The sequence below is a fragment of the Notamacropus eugenii genome, chromosome 1 (assembly GCF_028372415.1).
Source record: "Notamacropus eugenii isolate mMacEug1 chromosome 1, mMacEug1.pri_v2, whole genome shotgun sequence".
Classification (NCBI taxonomy): domain Eukaryota; kingdom Metazoa; phylum Chordata; class Mammalia; order Diprotodontia; family Macropodidae; genus Notamacropus; species Notamacropus eugenii.
The window spans coordinates 170,484,052-170,507,070 of record NC_092872.1 but is presented as its reverse complement, the minus strand read 5'-3'; the positions used below and the strand labels follow the sequence as shown (position 1 = coordinate 170,507,070).

The 23,019-nt window shown below is 39.3% G+C and overlaps 1 protein-coding gene across 1 annotated transcript in view; it reads left to right on the top strand.

The window, feature by feature from the left end:
• The window catches only part of RASGRF1 (Ras protein specific guanine nucleotide releasing factor 1), a 203,789-nt gene that overhangs the window by 95,700 nt on the left and 85,070 nt on the right, over positions 1-23,019 (top strand). The window contains exons 6-7 of the mRNA XM_072638744.1: positions 17,217-17,296; positions 21,381-21,574. Of these exons, the coding sequence (XP_072494845.1) occupies positions 17,217-17,296; positions 21,381-21,574 (274 nt within the window). The remainder of the gene's footprint in view (positions 1-17,216; positions 17,297-21,380; positions 21,575-23,019) is intronic.

Sequence of the window (23,019 nt, the reverse complement as noted above, 5' to 3'; positions counted from 1 at the left end):
TATAACCAAACCTTCGGTGCCACATTTCCATCTATGTTGTTGTACATCTCTACCTGAATACTCCAGTCTAAAACTAACCAACTCATCCTCTTCACTTTACTTAACTTTTCTACCTTTTTCCTATCTATTTAATGGTACTTGTCACCTACTGCCTTCTATTACACTTATTCTATATATGGCTTATGTATCATACTAAATGATAACCATTCTGAGGGCAGACAGTGTCATTCATCTTTGTATAACCCACATTGTCTATAACAGTACCTTTTATATACGACATTGTGTAGGATAATGAATATTTCTGTCAGTTAACGAACAAATCCATCCCAAGGTTATATGTAGCATTTCAATATAGTGAGATCTTATGAGAGCTCACCTCTAGGATTGTTAGTGTTGGTGCAAAGCAAAGGGAAATAGGAGAAAGGAGAAAAATATTCCTTTCATTCTGCTATGGATATGGTTATGGATAATAATATCTTAGAATGATATACTTTTCTTCCAACATACTTTGATAAAGTTCCAAGCGTGATGGCACATGCTCTGAAAGGCATTGGCAAAGGCAAATTTGGGAGATAACTTTACCAAGGACAAAACACTCAGCTGGCTACCACAAGGCTCAACCCATCGCCAACAGGCAGAAGTCATGTTGTAGGACGCTGCACTCAGCTGGTATCAGAGCAAAGCCTGAGCTACCTAATGATTGCCATCCAAGTAGTTAATATGTCCACAGCAACAGTGAAGCACTGCTCTCCCCAGTAGAGGGGGATACTTTAGCACCAGGACAATTTGAGATGTGATCATGCTGTTTATACAGCTCTATTGAACTAGCTCCCTGCTGTCCTGTTCCCACCAGCATGTGCCTGAACATGCTTCAGAAAATCAGTATAGTTCACATATCAGCTGGTAGGATAAGCTGATGAGGAAATTAAAGAAATGTTATAATACATGTTATCTTATATGATTCATATTATATTGTAATTATATTATAATTCATATTATAATACAACAACTCAATGTAATTTGGTGCTACAAATGTTGATTAAGTGTGTATTGTATGCAGACTCTGGGGACAATACTAAGTTTGAATGAGATATAGTTCCAAGGAGGTTACTGTCAAATGGGAGGGAGAATATAATATCTGCATAGATAACTGAAATACACATTACAAGATGAATGTTTCAGAGTGTTACAAAATAGAGTGATATGTGCAATCTAAACCTTAATGAACCAGAGGAATCAGGTAAAGAATTCTAGAGAAAAAACTGTTTGAGTTGAACTTTATAGGACCGATGGGAATTCCAATAAATAAAGAAGATAGCTAAGGATATCCCAGGTATAAGGTTGAGCCTGAGCAAAGGCTGGAACACGGGAGAGAATAGGGCACATTCAACAGAGAGTTGTCTGGTTTAGTTGGAGCATTAAATGTGTGGAGGGAAATCATAGGAGATGAGACTGGAAAGGTAGGGGGTCCCAGGTTAGAAAGGGTTATGAATGTCAAGCTAAGTTGAAGCTTTACTTGGTAATTTGCTCTTCAGCTTCCCACTTTCAGGTGACTGTTTTGCCTAAACCTAAACTGATTAAGATTTTAAAGTGCCTGGATGGAGAAAGGAGAAAATGTATAAGGCAGGAAAGTAGAGGGTGGGAAAGAAAAGGACTATGAAATTGGAAACCCCTTAGTATGTTTTTTTTCCTTCAGAATATTGCTCTGCCTGCCCAAAGATGAAATACCTGTGATGCTCAGACAGAACAAAGGATAAATTAATTTGAAGTCGGTGTATGGTAAATGGGTTTAACCTTTATTCAGAGAACACTTACTTTAGGAAATCCAGACTGACTTACGAGCAATCACCCTGGAATTTTCTTCCCAACCTGTTATAAAAACTCACATATGCCTTTTTGTCCAGACCTCCAGGAAAGTGGTTGCATTTTCCTTGCAAACTGTAAGAAGTAAGAAGGTGTAGTGTTCTGGGCCCAAATAGGTCAGGTTAGTAGTATTTCCTAAACGCTGCTTTGTCATGGTTCAGTTCTCAAAGTGCTACTTGTCACTACAAGGAGTGGGAGGTGAGGGGACAATCAGCCAAGAGTTATAAACTCCTTCCATAATGTTAGAGCCCTGAGAGTGAGGAAATCTGAAAGATTTGGCCTGGAAGTCATACCATGACCCCTTTTCTATAGCTCCACATCCATTTCTATCTGCTCTACCCTCCAAATAACACCCTCCACCTCATTAATACTTGCCCTCTACATTGTCATTTCATTTTCTTCCATCAATAACTTTTATTTATGACTTTCTAAATATCCAAATCATTTCCCCATATACCTCCCCCACTGAAACCTCTCTTGTAATAAAGAAATGCATAAGCAAAATGCAATCTGCAAAACAAATCCTTCTGAAAACATGCACAGCATTCTTCATCCACCTCTTTAGCAAGAGTAGAGAGGCATACCTTCTCTGTTCTCTGGATCCAGGATGGGTTATTGCAGTTCATCTGAACTCAGCAGCATTTCAGTATTGCTTTTGTTTACATTACAATAGTAACTGTGCGTTCTCTGGGTTCTTTTTGCTTCATTCTGCATCTATACAAACCTTCCTATAATTATCTGAATTCCTGTCATTTGTCATTTTTTACATGCAGTTAGATTCCGCCGTATTTCTATACTACATATTCGGTCATTTTCCACTCATTGGGCTTTGTAGTTTTCCGTTCCTACAAAAAAGTGCTGCTATGAATATTGTTGTATACTCTTTTCATTATTAACCTCCTTGGGGCATATGCCCAGTATGGGATAGATGACTTAAAGGACATGAACAGTTTTGTGACTTCTCTTACATAATTCTAAAGTTGCTTTTGTGCTAGAGATGCAACAAGATTCAATATTAGGAAGATAATCATTATAATTAACCACGTAAGAAACAAAAAATCACACAATTATATCAACAGTTAGGGAATCCTTCATAAAATATGACATTCATTTATTTGAAAAAGCCTAACAAGTAGAGGCATGGAGGGACTATTATTTCATAGTCAGCCAACACAACTTCATTCCTGAATCAGTCTCCATTTTTCCTGTTCTGTCCTGGAGCCTACTCAAGTTGGGGTATTTATAGGTCTCCCCTCTCCCAGACTAGAATGCACATGAGACCACTCTAATATAATTAGAGCATCCAACAGGTCATATCAAAAGTCCCTAGTTTATCCTGGCATCTTTGGGATCCCCTGGGTGCATCCTAGAATTCTCCATGGTACAAAAGAAAGAGCCCTGGGAGAGTTGAGAAACCAAGTCCTGAGGTCTACCATCAACTCAGCCATTTGATGGCTCTGGACCTTGGGAACCTCTTATAAAATGAAGGAGTAAGACTAGATGATCACAAAGATTGCTTCTCATTCTGATGGTCAGAGAGCCACAAGGAACCTGAAAAACCAGCTAATTACTGAGACTCATTTTTGTCCCCATAGCTCAATTCCCTTCCCATTTTCCATACAAGATAACAGAAAATGCTTTTCCTGCAGGGCCAAGAAGTCTACCATATTTTTTCATCTTTGGATAAGATGTAGTAACATAGTTCGTAAATATATACACACATATATGTACATGTGTATATACATGCACATACACATGCATATATACCTTTATATGCATGTATGCATACATATATACATGGGATACATGTCTATATGTGTGTATATGTTTACATATATCCCACCCTAAAGACATTTAGAAACACCTCTGGCTCTGTCAGGGATGAATATCTTGTTTATTGTATAAGTATATTGTTTAAGTAATATCTTGCTTGCCCCAGTCCCAAGACAAAGAAGACTTACACTATTGCCACACATGTGTGGTGACAATCTCTGTCTTTGTATGCCTAAAGAAACTAAAGGGGTGAGATATATTGTGCCTAGCTGACATCATAGACAGGCTCACAGTACCTTGGGAAGAGAATTTCTCATGGGAATCAAGGATTTTCCCAATATGGTATTATTCCTGAAAGCTCCCTCTACCGGAATCAAAATTCCCGATCAGGATAAGATTTTACAAGCATTTATTAAGTCCTCATTATATGCCAGTCTGAATGGATGAATGAAAGAATGAACAAATGAACAAAGCATCTATTAAGTATTTGCTGTATGCAAAAGCACTCTGCTGAGGACTGGGGATATGGAAGATGCTCTCAAGGAGTTTACCTTCTAATGGGGCAGAAAACCCATATTGAAGGTTTTAGCTGCAAGTCAGATAGAAAAGTCTCATGGTCGATAAGGAAAGAGGAAAAGCAGATGTTAATGCCTCTTTTTTAGTGCTATTTCTGTTGATAAAATGATATTATTTCTGATGTTGAACTATTTAACAGTGCCAAGGATTTTTGCGGCAAGAATTTTTTCTGGGTCTTCAATAGATGTGGCTATAGGCTCTTGGGTTCAGGATCCTGGGCTGTCCCCATCAGACTCTGAGGGAAGATGGTGGTCATGTTGGTGGTAGTGGTGATTTGTCTTATTTGGCATATGCTGCCTCCTGTCTCTCTTTCAGGTTGCCTTGCTGCCCCAGGTAGGCTGGTTTATCTGTCGTAGGTGGCAGTTGGTTGGTAGTTGGTGGGAAGGGCTGGCCCTTTCTCCACAGGAGTTGTTTCCCCAACTGATGGCTGTGAGGACTGAGTTACAAGCAGGTCTAGATGATTGGGGTTGGGAAGGAGTGCTGCCATACCCAAGGCTTCTGTGCCAATCTGCCTGTTGGTGGCAGTATCACATGCGAAACATCTAAAGTCAAAAATGAAACAGTCATTGCCCTCAAGAAGCTTCCACGTGGGGACATTAGGGGACAAAGAGAAGAAAACATGTACACAGACAAGTAAATATAAGCTAAGGATAAAGTAAATGCAAAGTAATTTTGGAGTGTGAAGTCAGAGAGTACTCACAACTGGTACAAAAGGAAAGACTGTGTGTGAGAAAGTAACACTCACAGAGACTCCTAGGGTTCTAGAGATTCTAAGAGAAAGAGGTAATGAAGGAGAACATTCTAGGCATGGGGAACAGTCTGCCCAAAGCCAAGGAGGAGGAAAAGAAAATGTCGCATACAGGGATCAGTAAATAAGCTAGTATGGCTGGAGCATAAGAGTATAATACAAGTAGAAAGTAATATCAAATCAGCCTAGAAAGCTAGACTGGAACCAGGTTGCCAAGACCTTAAAAGGTCAAATGAAGGAGCCTATATTTTGTCCTAGAGACAATAGACAGCCATGGAAGTTTCTTGAGGAGAGGAATGACACTTTTGGAAAACTAATTATTAAGAAGTTTTTCTTAAGCATACCAAGATAAATTCTAATTCTTTGCAACTTTCTACCTATTTGCAGAATATCCCCCTCCCCAAAATCCAGTCCCTCCAAAATCATAGCCTCACAGTCAACCAGTCCTGCAAGAGGCCCCCAAATATCCCTTACAAGGACCCTTACCATGATAAAGACACCCCACCTCCCCACCCCAGCAAGGGATCCGATTCAGAACACAAAATCTAAGGAGACTGTTAAATCCCCTGCTCCTGGCTGCTTTCCTTTACTTACTTCTCCTTTCATCCAGAGAGTGCTGTTTCTGTTGCTATGGTTACAGATCTCCTCACTAATACTGAAGTTACAAGGCCTGGCTTTAATTTATGGACAAACAGACTTCCTACAGGGCATTGCAGGCTAATGGAGAGAACCCTGGACTAGGAATTAGCAAATGTGATTTCTATTTCTAGCCCTGCTATCTATTTGCTATGTGACCTTCCTTGGTTAAAAGAGTTAACCTTTCTGTGTCTGTTTCCCCATCTCTAGAATGGGAATAAGAATTCCTATTCCTGTGCCTGCATGAGGTTTTGAGAGATGAATGTTACAGTATCTATAAGCTCTTTGATCTCTGCAGGAAAAGATATTAACCTAATTTAATTCTATTGGCCTCATTGAATATAATCTGACTTTCAGGATCACCTGCCCAAAGCTTCTAGACTAGTTAGCCTGACTCACAAAGATAAAGAAGGTAAACTAAAGAAAATTATAAGAGAGGTTCAAAAACCAATTAAAAAACAAAATCACCTTTTATCTCCTCCTCTTGATATCACTGCTTGGAGCTAAGAACATGAAATTGCGCCTGACTAATGAGTAGAAATGTTTTGTTTCCCTCAATGCGTGAAATCAGAGGTATGTTCATCATTTCAGTAATCAGGCCCTGGGCCAAGTTACAAATATTGATCATACATTCTATTCCTCAAGAAAGCGAATTCATAAGGAGTCCTGGTGGCATCTACAGGGTGAATCTGTGACCAAATCAAAGGAAAAGGATTGTACCATAGGCCTTGAAGGAGTGGTTGGAAGGTTCTCCTACTAATAGATGGAGTGCGTTTGCTCAGGACACCAATCCCGGGGTCTTTGTGATGGATTGTGCTGAGGGCACAGGTGGAGTATGCAATGGTATTGATGATTAATGTGATTAATGATATGTCAGAGGGTGAGACAGAACGTGGTCTGTTATGTCTGAATAGTATTATGTTCGGAGGTGGATTCCTGGACAGTTGAAAGGGATGTTGGGATATAATCTGAGAGTTTTCTGGGTGATACTAGGTAAAGATGATAGGAATATTGGAATCACCCTTAGAGCAGACCATAATTTGTGGGAATATAGAGAGAGCTGTGGATGAGGGCAGCTTGTGAAGACAGACACCCCCAACCTTGGCATTCAAGAGATGAAATGGAACCTACACTGAATCCTCAACCCTCCCCAAAAAGCAATAGTGGGCATCTTGGGATCATGATGAAAGAGTTCTGACAGGTGGTACTTCTGAGTGGCATGTTTCTGATCCCCCAGTAGTCTCCACGTGGGAAAAGAGATCACCCCTTGTGGTCCAGTGTTGGAGGGAGGGGTACAAGTGAACCTAAAGTCAGAGCACTAGAAAATGTATAAGAGCTACAAATTACTCGAGGCAAAGTAGCATTGATCCTTACCAAGAGAATGGTTGTGCCAATATGTATACGGAACTGTCTGGGGAGAAACTTCCTGGAGTGGGACTTTTTAAGGGTCTAGGATGCTCTATGGGAGAGGTAAGTTTAAAAGGGAGATGAAGGGAAAACTTAGTGATCAGCCACTGCTTTTTCCTTCCGTTTCCCTTTGAAAAACCATGAACAGACACCTAGGCCTCTGGCTGTTTTCCCACTTGCCCGCAAAACTAGTCCATGCCCATCTCAAAAGTTGCCAAGTGTGTTGTCCTTGATGGCTTTTTGGAGGCTGTTTTCAGGGAGACTGTGCTATGCAACAGATGTTGGTCAGGTGTCCTCTGCACAGGAGGGTAAACTGCTGGGATTCAACTTCAAAAGGTGATATTTAACTGACTGCTCCTATTGGAGGTGTAAAATGGTTTACAATCTGCTTTCATATTTTCACTCCAAGTTCAGTTTAAAATAACTGTGTTCAGAAACCTTTGCCTCTCCTCTCTGCCAGAGTTTTTTCATACAGATATATAAACATTCAAAGTGGAAGAGAGCTTCGGAAGTCACCTAGTCCAACCCATACTGGAGCAAGAATTCTCTCTACCTGGAAGGCAGTCATTGAACTTTTGTTTGAAAGACATTGAAAGAGAGGGAGCCTACTTTCACAAGGCAGCTTATTCCAGTTTTGGAGAATTGTTATCATTAGGAATTGTGTTCTTGTCACTGTTGTTCAGGCATTTTCAGTCATGTCTGACTCTTCATGATCCCATTTGGGGTTTTTTTTTTGGCAATGATCCTGGAATGGTTTGCCATTTTCTTCTTCAGCTCATTTCACAGATGAGGAAACTGAGGCAAATAGGGTTAAGTGACTTGGCCAGGGTCACCTCAGTAGGGTGTGTTTGAGGCCAAATTTGAGCTCAGAAAAATGAGTCTTCTTGACTCCAGGCCCAACACCCTATCCACTAGGCCACCTGACAGTTCATTTTGCCCTTACATTAAAGCTTAAATCTACTTTTCTGTAACTTTCTCCCCATTGCCCTCCATTCTTTCCTTCTTGGATCCAAATCTAATTCTTTGTCTAAGTGATAGGCCTCCAGATATTTAAAGACAGCTATCCTGTAAGCCCAAAGTCTATCATGTAAGCAGTGCTAATTCTGGAATCAGGAAGACTCATCTTCCTGAGTTCAAATCTGGACTCAGACTCTTACTATCTGTGTAATCCCAGGCAAGTCACTTAATCCTGTTTGCTTCAGTTTCTTTAACTGTAAAATGAGCTAGAGAAGAAAATAGCAGACCACTCCAATATCTTTATTAAGAAAACCCCAAATGGAGTCACAAAGAGTCAGATACTACTGAACAATGAGAGGCTCTTCAACATCCTGGTTGGCCTCCATCAGCTTATCTGCGTCTTCTCTAAAACATGGTGCCCAGTGTTATGTTTTGTTTTGGTTTGTTTTATGGTTTTTCCCATTCATTTTAATTCTTCTATGCAACATGACTAATGTGAAAATGTATTTAATAAGAATGTATGTGTAGAACCCATATAAGACTGCAAGCTGTCTCAGGGAGGGAAGGGAGAGGGAGGAAGAGAAAATTTAAAACTTATAGAAGTTATTGTTGAACATTGAAAACAAATAAATTAATTACATTTAAAGAAAAAATGGTGCCCAGAATTGAATAAAGTATTTCACATATGGCCTGATTAGGTCAGATTACAGTTTATCATCTGCCTCTTTCTAAGTACTACAATTAGGTCCTAATTAGTGTGAATATGACTCCCCTGAAGTAGAAGAATTAATTGAATTTGCATTCTATACGTTCATTGGGCTAGAGCCAATTATCATATTTTATGTTATTGTGGCTTCAAATAGTGCAAATCTGAATACATGTGGCCATTTCCGGAAATTCATTATTTGTCCTAATGAGGACCTAGCTGTCTTAATGCAACATAAGATTGCATTGGCTATTCAAGTTGTCATATTGGCCTGTTCTCTCAACCTTGCAGTTCCCTAAAGCTACCAGATCTTTTTCAGACAAACTGTAGTCTTATGAACTAGCCATGGCTTCTTGTTTTCTCTACTTTGTGCATATGAAGTTGATTTTTTATCCTAAATATATTATATATTTTCTATATTTACACTTATTATATTTTATCCTACTAAAGACTGCTTGTCTTCTTAAATCCCAACTCTTCCAATCAGTATATTTACTAGCTTTCATCTCCATCTACAAATTTAATACACATTTTCATCTACGTCTTCATTGAAGTCATTGATAAAAAGTATTAAGTGATTTGGACCAAAAACCCACCTAGAGCTCACTACTAGTGACCTCCTTCTAATTTTGACATGGAACCTTGTGGGTTTTCTTCTACCTTACATTTTTCCATCTTATTCATAAGCATAACATGAGGGATTGTGTCAAAAGCTTAGTTAAAATCTAAACAAACTATATTTAAGCATCCCCTGGATCTAAGAGGCCAGTGCCTGTATCTTGAGGAAGTCACACTAACACTATGACATCTTTGTGTCCTTTTCCATACTTTACTGCTCTTTAACCTTCCTTGAAATAACACATTCTAGAATTTCACAACAAATTGAAGTCAAGCTTACTGAGATATAATTTGCAAACTCCACTGTCCCTCCAAGATGGAATGCTGGATCTTGAGTTAAGAAGACCTAAGTTCAAATCTGGCCTCAGACACTTAGTAGCTATCTGTGTGACAGTGGGCAAGCCATTTAATCCCTGTCTGCCTCAATTGTCTTATCTGTAAAATTGGGATAATAATAACACCCACTTCCCAGGGTTGTTGTGAGGATAAAGTGTAAAGTGCTTTACAAATCTTAAAGAAATGCTAGCTATAATTATTATTTTTATTTTTCAGATTGGTTCTTTTGCCCTTCCTCTGTCCTAAAACATCCTATTACCTAAGATCAATCAATTCAACAAGCATCTATGGTGGCATACATTCCAGTGGGGGAGACAATAAACACGTGTGTGTATGTGTGTGTATACACACAGACAGACATGTTTACACATACACATAATATGTAATATATATACACACAATACATACGCTATATACACATATTGTTTCCTTCTCTGTCTCCCTTTATAAATATATGTACATATATGTACATGTAAACATGTACGTACATATAGATATCAAGAGATGCAATATAAATGCAGGGCAGATGACAGGTAGCCTTGTCCATCTAGGGAACTGAGGTATGGCCTCAAGCAGGAGGGAATGTAATCCAAGTCTGAAGGAAGCCAGGAATCCTTTCAAATATCAAATATCAAGTGGCTTAGCAAACATGTCTGGCAGTTCTTTCAATTCCCAGGATAGAATTTATCTGGTAACCTAAACTCACCAAGGCACCCTCTTACTGTCACCCTACCTACTTTGTGTTTCAATTTTCTATTAGCCATTTTTGTCCTTTTCTTTTCGATCCAGAGATGGTTCTACTTGGTAGAGAAAAACAGGAGCAAGCTTGTGAAATCAAAAACTCAGCTAAGTTTTAGGCTAATTGAACTCAAAACCACAAATAATTCACATTAGCTGTGTAAAAATGGCCCCACTAATCACCTTGAAGTCCAAAAAGCAAGTTTGGTCAATCTCTAATTATAGTGATTGCTAATGCACTGTACAGTAGAATTAGAGTCCAAAAACCTCTGAACAGCCTGAAAAGCAGTTTAATAGTGATAAACTCTTGCCCTTAAATTTAAAAATTCAATGAAACAAATGAAGAATGGAAGACTTAAATAGCCATTCATATTTTTTAAAAGATCTGGGTAGTTAATTTAGCCGTAAACTCAATACATTTCAGTGGTACAATGTGGCTGCCCCAAAATACTGTGTAGTAGAGTAAGCTTTGTTAACAAGGTAGAATGTCCAGAAAATATGAGACCAAAAAACGTTCTCTACTTCACACTGGTCAGACTTCATCTGGAGAATTGTTCTAGGCATTGTATTTTGAAAGGAATATTGACCAACTAGATCACAACCAAGATGGTTAGGGAACTGAGGACCATGTTGGGATTTTTTTTCTTGGAAACTCCTGAGAACAGACCCAGGACCAATGACTGAAAAATATGAGAATAGATATTGCACATGGAATTTTGTAACAACCTGAACTTCCAGAATTTCTATCCCACTGGTATCCCCGTTGAGAATCAGGTTAAGCCAAGCCATGATGTGCCACCTGATTAAGACCTTCAGGAAGCTTTAATATTGAGGAAATTACAACTATCTATAGCTTCCTAAGTCCATAGCATCATAATATTTAACCCCAAAGGGGACCTTAGAGACACATCATCCAGAGGTATCAAACACATAGCCCAGAACACTCCTGAGGGCCATCTGAACTAAGATTAAAATGTAATTGGGAAATATTTAACAAAATAAATAAAATTAAAATGGTATATAAATATAATTAATATGTGATTTTCTAAGTCAATATATGGCCAGCAGGGATCCTTACGTACAGTTTAGTGACCACCATTTCTATTTGAGTCTGACATCACTGATGTAATCCAACTCCCATTTACAGATAAGAAAACTGAGTTCCACAGAGATGAGTGATATGCTCATAATCCTAGGCTCCAAATTTTTTTCTAAATATATTTTACCACAAATAAAAGTTAATTTAAATCCCCCAAATATGGCAACTTTTGAAATGTTTAAATTTTTTCAAGTATGCTAATTCCCCTTTTTCTCCTTCCCCTCCCCCCAAAAATCTTCTATCTCCTCACCCTGAGAGGATCACCAAAGAAACTGGATGTCCGGCAGGGTTGTGGTGAATTTAGGCTGTTTGGGAAAACATGGCAAATCACTCATGATCAAAAAAAAGTATGAAAATTGCACGGACTTTAGAAATCCTTGGCAGTGTCCCATGGCTGTGCATTCTGGGCTGCGTCAATGATCAAAGGGTTCAACTTAATAACCTGTTTGATCTTAGACAAGGAACTTAACCTCACTATTCCCATCTGCAAAATAGAAATAAAAATATCTATCCTACCTCAGAGCAATAAGATGAGGTGATGAAATCCAATGAGCTTTGAAAGGAAAAATGCTATGTAAATAAAAGAGAGGCAGTGGAAGGAAAATCAGCTCATGAGTTAGGAAATCTGGGAGAAAGGAGCTTCAAGGAGGATGTGGCCAGTGGCACCATGATTTGGAGAGACTTCTCTCCCTGTTTGTCTTAGTAATTAATTCTTGGTTCTAACACTTACTGGTTCTGCGATCTTATGAAAGTCACATGATTTCTCCAGGCCTCAGCTAGCTTTTCTATGTAATCTATGTAATACCTTCTCATGAAGGTCCCTTCTAGCACTGACATACTATAAAGTATGATCACCAACAATAACTTTCCAAAGTGAGAGCATGCGTGGTGGGCTCCAGATCCTTGGAGAAGAAACGCAATCTCCTCCCTACAAATAATAATTATTCAAGAAGGGAATTAGAGGCTCTGATGATGTGTCTAAGGCTATGGGCAAAAAGTAGTAAAAGACAATCACCTGCTCTCAGCAGAGGATGCAAAAGAGTATTTCTTGTGTTCTAGTGCTTTCTGTAACAAGGGTGAATTTAAAGCCCCAGAGGCCTACAGCTCTTAATAAAAATAACAGCATGCTATTAAGTAAAAATGTGTTAGCTAATTACTAGTACCCTGACACAAGCCACAGTAGTCATATGGGCATTCAGAATTAAGTAGGCTGACAAGTCTTATTAAAAACAAATTGCTAAGATGGTCCACAGGCGAAGGCTGAGCAAAATAATTAAATACCAAATTGTTTCTTCTTCTAGCTATAAGTAGAGAACAGCTTGAATTTTTGTTTCATTTTGCCCTAAGCATCAAAGAAATAGATCACCTTGCAGCCAGCATTCCTCCTTTCCAATGCTTGTGACCATTCTAGTTAAATAGCACTAGCCTTGGAATCATCAGATCTGGATTCAAGTCCTTAATTCAATCACTTTGTAACTGTGGACTTGAAAAAAATTGACTTCTCTGCGGCTCAGCTTTAACATCTGTAACTCCTGGACCATTGCCAGCAGTCCTGACTTTTGTCCTGTCACTAGACTTTGATGACTCTGAAAGAGAGAGTGAGGCTAATGACTTCGTGCTATGCTGCCTCACTTAAATTCAATTCATGGGCAAGCCAAGACATCATCAGTGATGTCACTGGCCCTCTTTGAAAAGGAAGGATAAACCACAGAAAACAAGAACAGCCACAAGATGAGAATAACACTTAGATTATCTAGTTCACAGTATTGTTTTAAAGAAAATGTGTTGTAACTTGCAACGCATTGTATCAATACTATTAAGCTACAGGTGAGAACTGGTATTCAAAATAGCATTAAGAGCCTATAGTGGATAAAACATTGGGCTTAGGATCAGAAAGATCTGAATTCAAATCATATTGAAGATACTTATGAGCTGTGTGACCTTAGGCAAGTCATTCAACCTCTCCTGACCTCAGTTTCCTTATCTGTAAAATGAGGGAGCCAGATGACTTTTAAGGTCTTTTGAGCTCTATATTTATGATCCTATCAAAAAGGCCAAACCAGGCAGTCAAGCAACACACATTTACTAAGGGCTTACCAAGAGCCATGCACTGGACTACGCAGTGAAAAATCAAAATAGAAGCAACAATTAAGAGAGCCCCTGCCCTCAAGGACCTTACATTCTAATGGAAGAAGACAACACATAAAAAGGAGCTGAAATGTGGGGGAGGGAGGCTGACCTTTATAGAGGTCTCTTGGCTAAGTCTGAATAATCACAGAAGACTCCCCAAAATGGAGGTTCCAGGAAAAACTCACCAATAGAAGGAGTCTACAGGAGCGGAGTCAGGAGGCAGCTGAGATATGATGGCTAAGTCTGGACCAGTGGGGGCAGCTTAGCATAGAACCCTTCTCTAAAATGCAGATTTTGAGAACGCACCAATAGGAGAAGGAGCTTCTAAGTACAGAGTAAGCCATGATGGCCAAGTCCAAATAAAAGGTAACAGTATTAATAGATGACACCTATGTAAAAATGGAGAGCTTACAGTTTAGTCCCTAATAAATGCTTATGGGTTGATAGATTCTGTGATAGGGTAGTTCATATATTATCCCTATTGTGCAATTATGATGTAAATATGAACTATTATCTTAATAACAATGTATTTTTTGTTTTTATTTGAACCTGGGATTTCACTAGTGTGGAGGAAATTCTGGTATGAAAAACCCCTCCACCAATATAAATCAACAGCTCATGTACAGCATCATCTTAGAGAGTTGCCTGAGAAACCAGAATGCTGTCGTTTACCCAGGACCATCCAACTCATTTTGTGTCATAGGTAGGAATAGAAGCCAATCCTTCCAAAACTCCCACTCTATCCACTACGCCACACTACCTCTCAACAATGTAAGTAATAAATATCAATAATGGCTCTAAATATTAATAATCAATATCAGTAAGTATTAATAATACTGATTCTCATTTATATGAGTAGATGACTATATCAACGGCAAAGATTTTTCTTCTCTCCTTCTCCCAGCCCCACAGGGTACCAATCTCCTGCCATCTACCAAACTGAAAAGGATCTGAGTCTGGGTTTTGTATAATAATAATAACAATAAAAATAATAATTCCCAAAATTTTATAGCAGAGTAGAATCACTTCTGGTCAGAGTAAATCGAATCATGGCCAAGAATTCATTCTGCAAGTCTACTCGATAAGATTTAATTCTTTACTGAATAATATGCATCTATGTAGCTGTAGGTCCTAGGGTCAAAGATCAGCCTAAAGGACTTTAATAACAATGCATTAAAGTTCTAACTGGTTTCTTGGCATCCAGTCTCTTGGCATCTTTTTCTAGTACTGACCAGCTACAAGTCTTTCATATATCGAGAATGGAGGAATGTAACACCTCCATTCAAGAAGCTTCCATGGTTCTCTATTACTTCTATGAAAAGATTCAAACTCCCCTGACATTTAAAGTCCTTTATAATCTGACTATTCTCCATCTTTCCTGGCTACTCCCTCTCATGAACCCTTCAGCTCAGCCAAACTAACGTACTTGTTCTCCCTAGAACATGACAAACAATCTCTTGCCTCCATGTCTTTGCATAGTCTATCCTATCTCCTGTGCTGAGAATGCTCTCCCTCCTTACCTCTTCCACTTGGAATCCCTAAATCCCTTCAATATTCAACTCAAGGGCTATCTCCTTCAGGAGGCTTTTTCCGATTTCTCTACCTCTTAATGCCTTCCTCCTGAATAACGTGGGATTTTGTTCTCATATATCCTATATTTATTTGTCTGTGGACTTGTGGTATTCTCCCCAGCAAAATGTAAGCTTCTAGTAGGCAGGGACTCTTTGATTTGGTCTTTATCTCCAACATACAGCGTAGTGCCCAGCACATAGTAAATTGTAAGCGAGTGCTTATGAGTGACTGATTGAAAAACAGTCCTTGTGTGAGCAGACACATGATGCAGTCCTCAGCAGTTCAGTAGATTAGAGCAACAACGCCCACAGAAATAACTATCATAATCTTCAGTAGTCATATCCAAAAACAACCTAGCATACAACTAAAATAATACCTTCTTCCTTATACCTTCGGCTTTGGGTTTGTGCCCTCAGTTGACCACCTGGTCAAAAGCCCAGGAACTCTGATGTTAGGAAAACACTGAGGCTTCACTCTCATCAGCAAACATTGAACAAGCACCTACTGTGTGCAAGGGCCTTGGGGGAATCATCATCACCAACAGCAGCAGCATCACCAGCATTGTCATCGTCATCCTACTACTACTACCACCATTGACGTTGAGCTTTAAGGTTTGCAAAACTCTTTACACCATCTCACTTCATCCTTGTGACAACCCCAGGAAATAGGTATTTTTGTTACCTTCATCTGACAGTTGAGAAAACCCAAACTCAAAGATATGGCTACTTGCCCATTGTCGAACAGTTAGTAAGTGACTGAGACAGGGTCTAAACTCAGGGCTTCCTCATTCAAAGTCCAAGTTCTATTGACTACATCACTTAGAAATATTAAACACAGCTCTTACTTTCAAAGAGCTTACAGCCTCACAAATAGAGAGTCTTTGAGGTTTCTGTGATTAGCCATCCTTGTGGCTGTGCTATGATAGTGTTGGACACCATAATCACTCACCCCAAAAATGAGTGTCTTTAGGTGCTGTGTCTGTAAGTTTGTCTTGCAAGACTTCTGAAGCCTCTAAATATTTTTAAGAGGGAGAGCCCAAATTCTACTAAATCCCATAGTATAGAGGTTCCATTGACTTCTTAGCATCTCATCAAATGGATCACCTGGAGGGACACAAAAGCTCTGGAGACAGTGAAGTGTAATAGAAAAAATCGACCTGGAACAAAGACAGAATTGGGATTGAATCCCCGTTCTGATGCCACTTAACTATTTGAACCAGTCAGGTCATCAATCTTACTGAGCCTCAGTTTTGGCATCTGTAAATTGGGGATAAAAAATACTCGTGGTTGTATCTCATGGTTGTTGCAATAAGGGTGCTTTTGTAAGCCTTCAAGTGCTGTGAGTTGTGCTAATTTCTTTTCCCTTTTTATAGATGAGATTAAGCAAATACTGATTCTGAGCATGCATAAATCATTCATATAAATTAACACAGGCTCAGCTATACAGAAATTAAGATAGCAGCTGTCCCACAAAGAGCAGTAACCTCTGCTATCCCTTTCTAATTTCTTCCTGTTACCTTTACAAAGCAGCTTGTGTTCAGGGAAGGCATACCGGGTGCATGTGTAGCAAGCAGAGGTTAATGTTCTTGCTACCAGCTGATAATGCATGGGCCATGGAAGAAGGAAGTGGGTGTACAAGGAGAGAGGAGGGAGTTGCCAAGGAGGAGGGGGGCATCTGGTGATCATGTTCTCCAGTTCAGAGATTTAGGAACATCCAGCAACAAACACTGTGGTGTCAAGCGTTCGGGTAACTGAAAATGAAAATATCTGTTCCACTAGAGGAGCTTAGAAAAGAAGAAATAAGCTGTTTTAGACATGAGAATGATCACAGGACATGTTTGCTGTTCTGTCTCTCCTCAGAAAAAAAGAAAACAAAACACTATGAGAAAAAGCCCTTTCCTGAAGCTAATTCTCCCCTAGAGGTTCCCCTGAAAGACAGGGGGAAAATATTTTTATTTTTTTTCTGTGCTCCAGGGATCACATTGAGGAACAGAAAATACGTTTTTGCTTTGCTCTGCTTCCAGGGAACCCACCTTAACCATGCGCTTTATTTTTCAGTGAAACAATCATGTTTTTGCATCAGATTTTTTACCAAGGCCTCAAAGCCCGGATATCCAGCTGGCCAACATTAGTGCTCGGTGAGTAATGATGAATACTTGGAAATTAGACATTTGACTAATTTAACAGCATCCTTCATTAAAAGCCACATTTCAGAGGACCTACTGGCCTGTCTTTGCAGCCCAGACAGGCTTTCACCTCTCATGATTACACATATCACCAAGTAAAATTCCCTCTGCTAAATGTTCCGATGTGTCGTCTGGACTCTTGGCTGAAATGAGTTAGTTTTTAATACCAGGTGAATTACCCCAGTGGGGTCTGAGAGGCTTTATTGTTGTTCTTAATTCACAAGTTAGTTTGAACTGATTAAACTTTTTTATGTATATAAAAGCTACTTCAAACCTACGCCCTTTTCCAGTTAGAGATGGTGTTCCTTTAAAAAATAAAGAAAATTCCAAAATAGTAAGGGAACAAGTAGATGAGTGACCACGGTGTGCATCTATCCCTCTGCTGGTGGTGTGGAGTATATAATAAAGTAAAAACTAAAGAACAGATGTGAAATTCACAAGCAGATTGATCAGGACTGGACAGAGTCACAGAGCCTGAAGAAATTTCAGCCCACCTCACTCCACCACCACCACCCTCATTTTATAGATAAGGAAGCTGAAAACGAGTAAGGTAAAGCTACCTTTAAGGTCATACAGGTAGGAAGCAAATAGCAGAATTGGATCTTTTAAACCCAGTTCTACTGCCCCTAACCGTACTTTCCTCCTGTACAGGAATATACTGGTTCAGTAAGCTGGAGCCTTTCTGACATCCTCAAAGAGGCAAAGACTTATCAGTACATGCAGCCAATACAGCTGGACATGAATCAAAGTCCATAGCTGTTAGAGAAGGAAAAAGGGTCATCTAACAGTGAGCTCACTTACAAGGCAGCAAACATCTGAGCAGTCATATATCCTCAAAAATTGATTATGCAGAATCTAGCAACAAAGCAGGGACTGCTGAGTATCATCAGTCATGGCAATCTTTTCAATTCATTTTGTTAACACGCTGCTATCATTTTCAGCAAGAAAACACATCACTAAGTCATGCCACAGACATATAATTAATGAGCACAAAATTAATTTGTGCTGTTGGGTGGGGTGGCAGGCATATCATTCTGGAATAGGAGGCCATTTTAGTATCAAACTTCCTTGTATCTTCTCAAAGGTGTTGATTATGGATTCTTAAGAAAATTCCTGACTGTTTTGGATCCTCTTGTTCAACTTGTATTCTCTTAGCATTCTAGCTATTCAACTTTTCAGTCTTTCCCTCTCTCACTTCGCATGAAGGAGAAGCTTCCAGGTTAGTGCAGGGACAAGAGAAGTAGAAAGATTTCTTGTACAGGGGAAAGCTATGGTGTGGTAGATAAAGTGCCTGGCCTGGAGTCAGGAAGACCTGAGTTCAAATCCAGCCTCAGACATTTAACTAGTTGTGTAACCCTGTTGGCCTCAGTTTCTTCATCTGTAAAATGAACTGGAGAGAGAAAAGGCAAATCATTCCAGTATCTTTGTCAAGACAATCCCAAATGGGGCCATGAAAAGTTGGACACTAGTGAACAAAAACAACTCGGGAGAAAGAGCATTTGCTCTGGAGTCAGAGGAACTGAGTTCAAGTTCTGCCTTTGTCACCTACTACTTGTTGGTAGTCATTTAACCTGTCTAGGTCTTAGTTTCCTAATCTGTAAAATGAGGGGAGTGGGACCAGTTGGTCTCTAAGGCCCCTGCCAGCTCTATACCTATGATATTACCTTGTTGTATCAGACTATTCTCCTTTTCCTCCTTCCCACCCATAAGGAAGAACACAACATCTTTACACTTGAAAAACTTGGAGATCTTTTTTTTCCCCAAACAGGTTAATTTTCTTTCTAAAAGAAGAAAGAACTTCTCCCGAAGAGCTAAAAGCTAGGGGCTGGCCAGATGTTGCTTGAATATTCCATACAATAGCACCTCTTTACAAAGTTGAGGTTGTCCCTGGCAACCCAGAACTGTGGCCAGCTGTCTCTGATATAAGTTGCCTTCTTTTTCCGAGCTTCAAGTTGCAGTTTCAAACTCATGCCAGAACAAAACTTCCTCCACACCATACCCTACCCTAACAAAACTTTTGGGGGGAAAAACTAAACAAAAATTGAAGGCAGAGATTTCAATCAACTTCACAAGAATCCTAAAAGGGCAGATCATATGGAGTTTTAGGCACACTAAAGCTACAAACGGGTGAGGTGAGAAGTAAGAGCATGGTCAATTTGTTGGTCATGGTTAAACTCATTTATGTGAAGAAAATCTGGGGGTTTTAGTGAACTTCAAGCTCAATACATATAAACAATGTGATGTGGCCTCCAGAAAAGCTAATATGATTTGGGGCTGTATTGGAAGACATGGGTTCCAAGTGAGAATCTAGAAGTATTCTACCCTTGTCAGACTTCATTGAAATGTTGCTTTACATTCTGGAAACCACAGAATAAGGATGGTGATGAGCTGGAGAACTTTCAGAGAAGGGGAGCCAGGATGGCCAAGAGCCTTGAGTCCATGCCATGTGAGAATTGATTGAAGGAAATGAGCATTTGGGGCCTGGAGAAGAAGAGACTTAGAGGCATATGAGAGCTGTCTTCAGTTATGTGAAGGGAGTGGAGGGAGGGGTCATAAGGAAGAGAGATTAGATATGATCTGCTTGGTCCCAAAAGGTAGAACCGGGAGCAATGAGTAAAAGGTGCAAAAAAAGGCCAGCATTTAGGCTTGATGTCAGGAAAGGCTTCCTAGCAATTAGAGCCATTTAACGAAGGGGTGGGATGCTTTGAAAGCTGGTGGTCCTCCTCCTTCAGACAGAAGTGGGATGGCCCATTTTTCAGGTGTGTGGGAGAACAGATTCCTGTTGGAGATGGGTTTGATGCAATGGTCCCCAAGGTCCCTTCTGACTCTTCAATTCTGTGATTCTGGGAGATTGAAGTAGGGGATCACATCCCCTCAGATAGCTGTGGGAGAAGGAAGGTCAGCAGGATTTGAAGTGGAGTCAGAATAAAAGAAGTTTCTTCCAAGACAGATTAGGGAATATGTACTAAGAGGTTATCCTAGACACAGCATAAAAACCAACACCACAAATGCTGTCTGCATCCAGACAAAGAAGTGATAAATAGAAGCATGTAGAGAATGCCTGTTTGCGTCTCATGGTAGCCATCTCTGAGATGGGGTGAGTGAAAGGAAGAAAAGAAAGGGAAAAAGAAAGAAATTTACATGATAACTTTGTTGTGTATTTTAAAAAGGATACCAAGTTGTACAGAGTAAATTTGCAGTTTCATATACAGACATCTTTTTTATTGTACTGTTATGGAAATGCTTGTTTTATTCCATAAATTAAAGAAATTTAATTTTTTTAAATGTAGATGGATGCCTCAGTGGGCCAAGGGACATTTAGCTTGATTGTCTCTATGTAAGTGTTATTATAAATTGTATAAACTGAGGCATAGGTGGACAGATAAAGTGCTGTGAAATCCCCTTAAGGCAGCCTGGTACAGTAAAAGGAGCCCTGGGTTAGAAGTAAGAAACCTGAGTCCTAGTCCTGGCCCTTCCACCAATTATCTGAATGATCATGGTCAAATTATTTTATCATTTGGGGCCTTAATTTCCTCATTTGTAAAATAAGAAGATTGCACTAGACTAGCACTTCTCAAATTCTTTAGTCTTAAGACCTTTCTATGCTCTTAAAAAATGACTGAGGACCCAAAAAAGCTTTTGTTTGTGTGGGTTACATCTACTAATATGTACCATATTAGAAATTAAAACCTCTTAGCATTTTTATGAAAGGGTTTCAGGGTCCCCAAATAGTCTCTGAACCACACATTGAGATTCACTCCACTAGCTGATGACCAAGGTCCCTTCCTACTTTTAAGTACTATGATTATAACGTGCTTTTAATTTGGAGATTCTGAAGAAGGATGTGATTTATTTGATCATAGAGAGAAAGATGGTTTCAGAGCTAATGTTCAAAGTTTTAGTTCCATAAAAAGCCCCAATATAAAATAAATGGGTAATCTTGGCAAGTCACAGAATCAAAAAAGGATAAATACTCAGAATAGAAAAGAGAACAACTGAACCAAATCCCAAGTTTCATTCTCCCTATTTCTTCCAGCTGACCTATTTGACATACTGCTGCCTATGCTGAATATCTACCAGGAGTTTGTGAGAAACCATCAATATAGCTTGCAGATCCTAGCTCACTGCAAACAGAACAGGGATTTTGACAAACTCCTGAAGCATTATGAGGCAAAGCCAGACTGTGAAGAGAGAACTCTGGAGACCTTTCTCACTTATCCTATGTTTCAGGTAATGTGGTCTTTTTGAATGCATAATAAAGGATTGTCCTTAAAAGGGAAAAAAATTTCAGTAGAAATCTCATTCTTTAGTAATATAAGGCTGATTTATCTCTACATCCCTTGTGCCCAGAATTTAAAGGGTGTTGAATGAATGAATGTTTATAAGGAAGGGATCAGTAACAAATCTAATTAAATATTAATAAATCTAATTATGGTACAATAGGGACTCCCTGAGTTATGAGCACCAGACCTGTACTTGAAACATGCATACAAACATCTAGCTGCATGCTACCCCCTGCTCCAGTTACCCATCCTAAGGTTGATCTTACCTAAATTCACTCCAAATAGCTAGCAGGTGGTCTTGCTGCAGTTGCACCACCTGATCACTCTTTCTCTCTTGCATATCTATTTCTCTCTCTCTCTCTCTCTCTCTCTCTCTCTCTCTCTCTCTCTCTCTCTCTCTCTCTCTCTCTCTCTTGCTCTTTCTCTTTCTCTCCCTCTGTCTCTGCCTTTCTCTCTCTGTCTCTTTCTGTTTCTTTCTGTCTCTTTCTCTTTTTGTCTTTCTATCTCTCCTTTCCCTCTCTCTCTGTCTCTATCTCTCTCTCTGTCTCTCTGCATCTCCCTCTCTTTCTCTGTCTGTTTGTGTCTCTCTTTCTCTTTCTTCCCCTTCCCCCTCTCTCCCTTTCTCTCATGTTCTCTGTCTCTCCCTCTCTCTCCTCTCCTCTCCCCTTCTCTTCCCTTGCTCTTAAAAGGAAATCCATATATTTGCAAGTCGCATTAGACCTAGTGCCAGACAAATGCCATGAATCTCTAAAAACTATTGAAAGCATCTAGAAGCTTGCTGTAAACCAATGCTTCTCAAAGGATATGCCTCAGTATATTAATGTGCCTTGAATGTGTTGCAAAATTTTGAACATTGTGTTGTTACATATTTTTAAAGTTATCATTGTGTTTAAAACAAATATTACTTAATCAGCAATAAATTTTGTTTAATAAAAATTTTCCTTACTCAGCATACATACATAGGACAGTATTATAGTACTCATAAAACAAACAAAAGTTGCCTGTTACATATATGTACTAATCTCAAAACACAACACGGACCTTACACTGGCAAACAACTCAACAAAAACAGCTGCACTTCTTGAATAGAAACGCCACAAATCTCCCGACTCCTCCATAGAATTGCCACATTAAACATTCAGCGTGCTGCGATTTCTCACAGCAGAAAACACTCTGCCATGAACAAAAATAATTTTCAAAACCACTGCTCTCGAGACTCCAAAAAGGCCTTGCTCTTCCTAGTCCTCTTCTATTTAAATCTGTTTTTCCTCATGTCCTCTTCAGTTTTTGTCATTTTCTTGCTTTAATTACCAGAATTGTTTTCTGCTCATTTTCATTACAAAAGTATAATATTTACATAAATGACAACATTATTTCCACGGGTAAATGCTC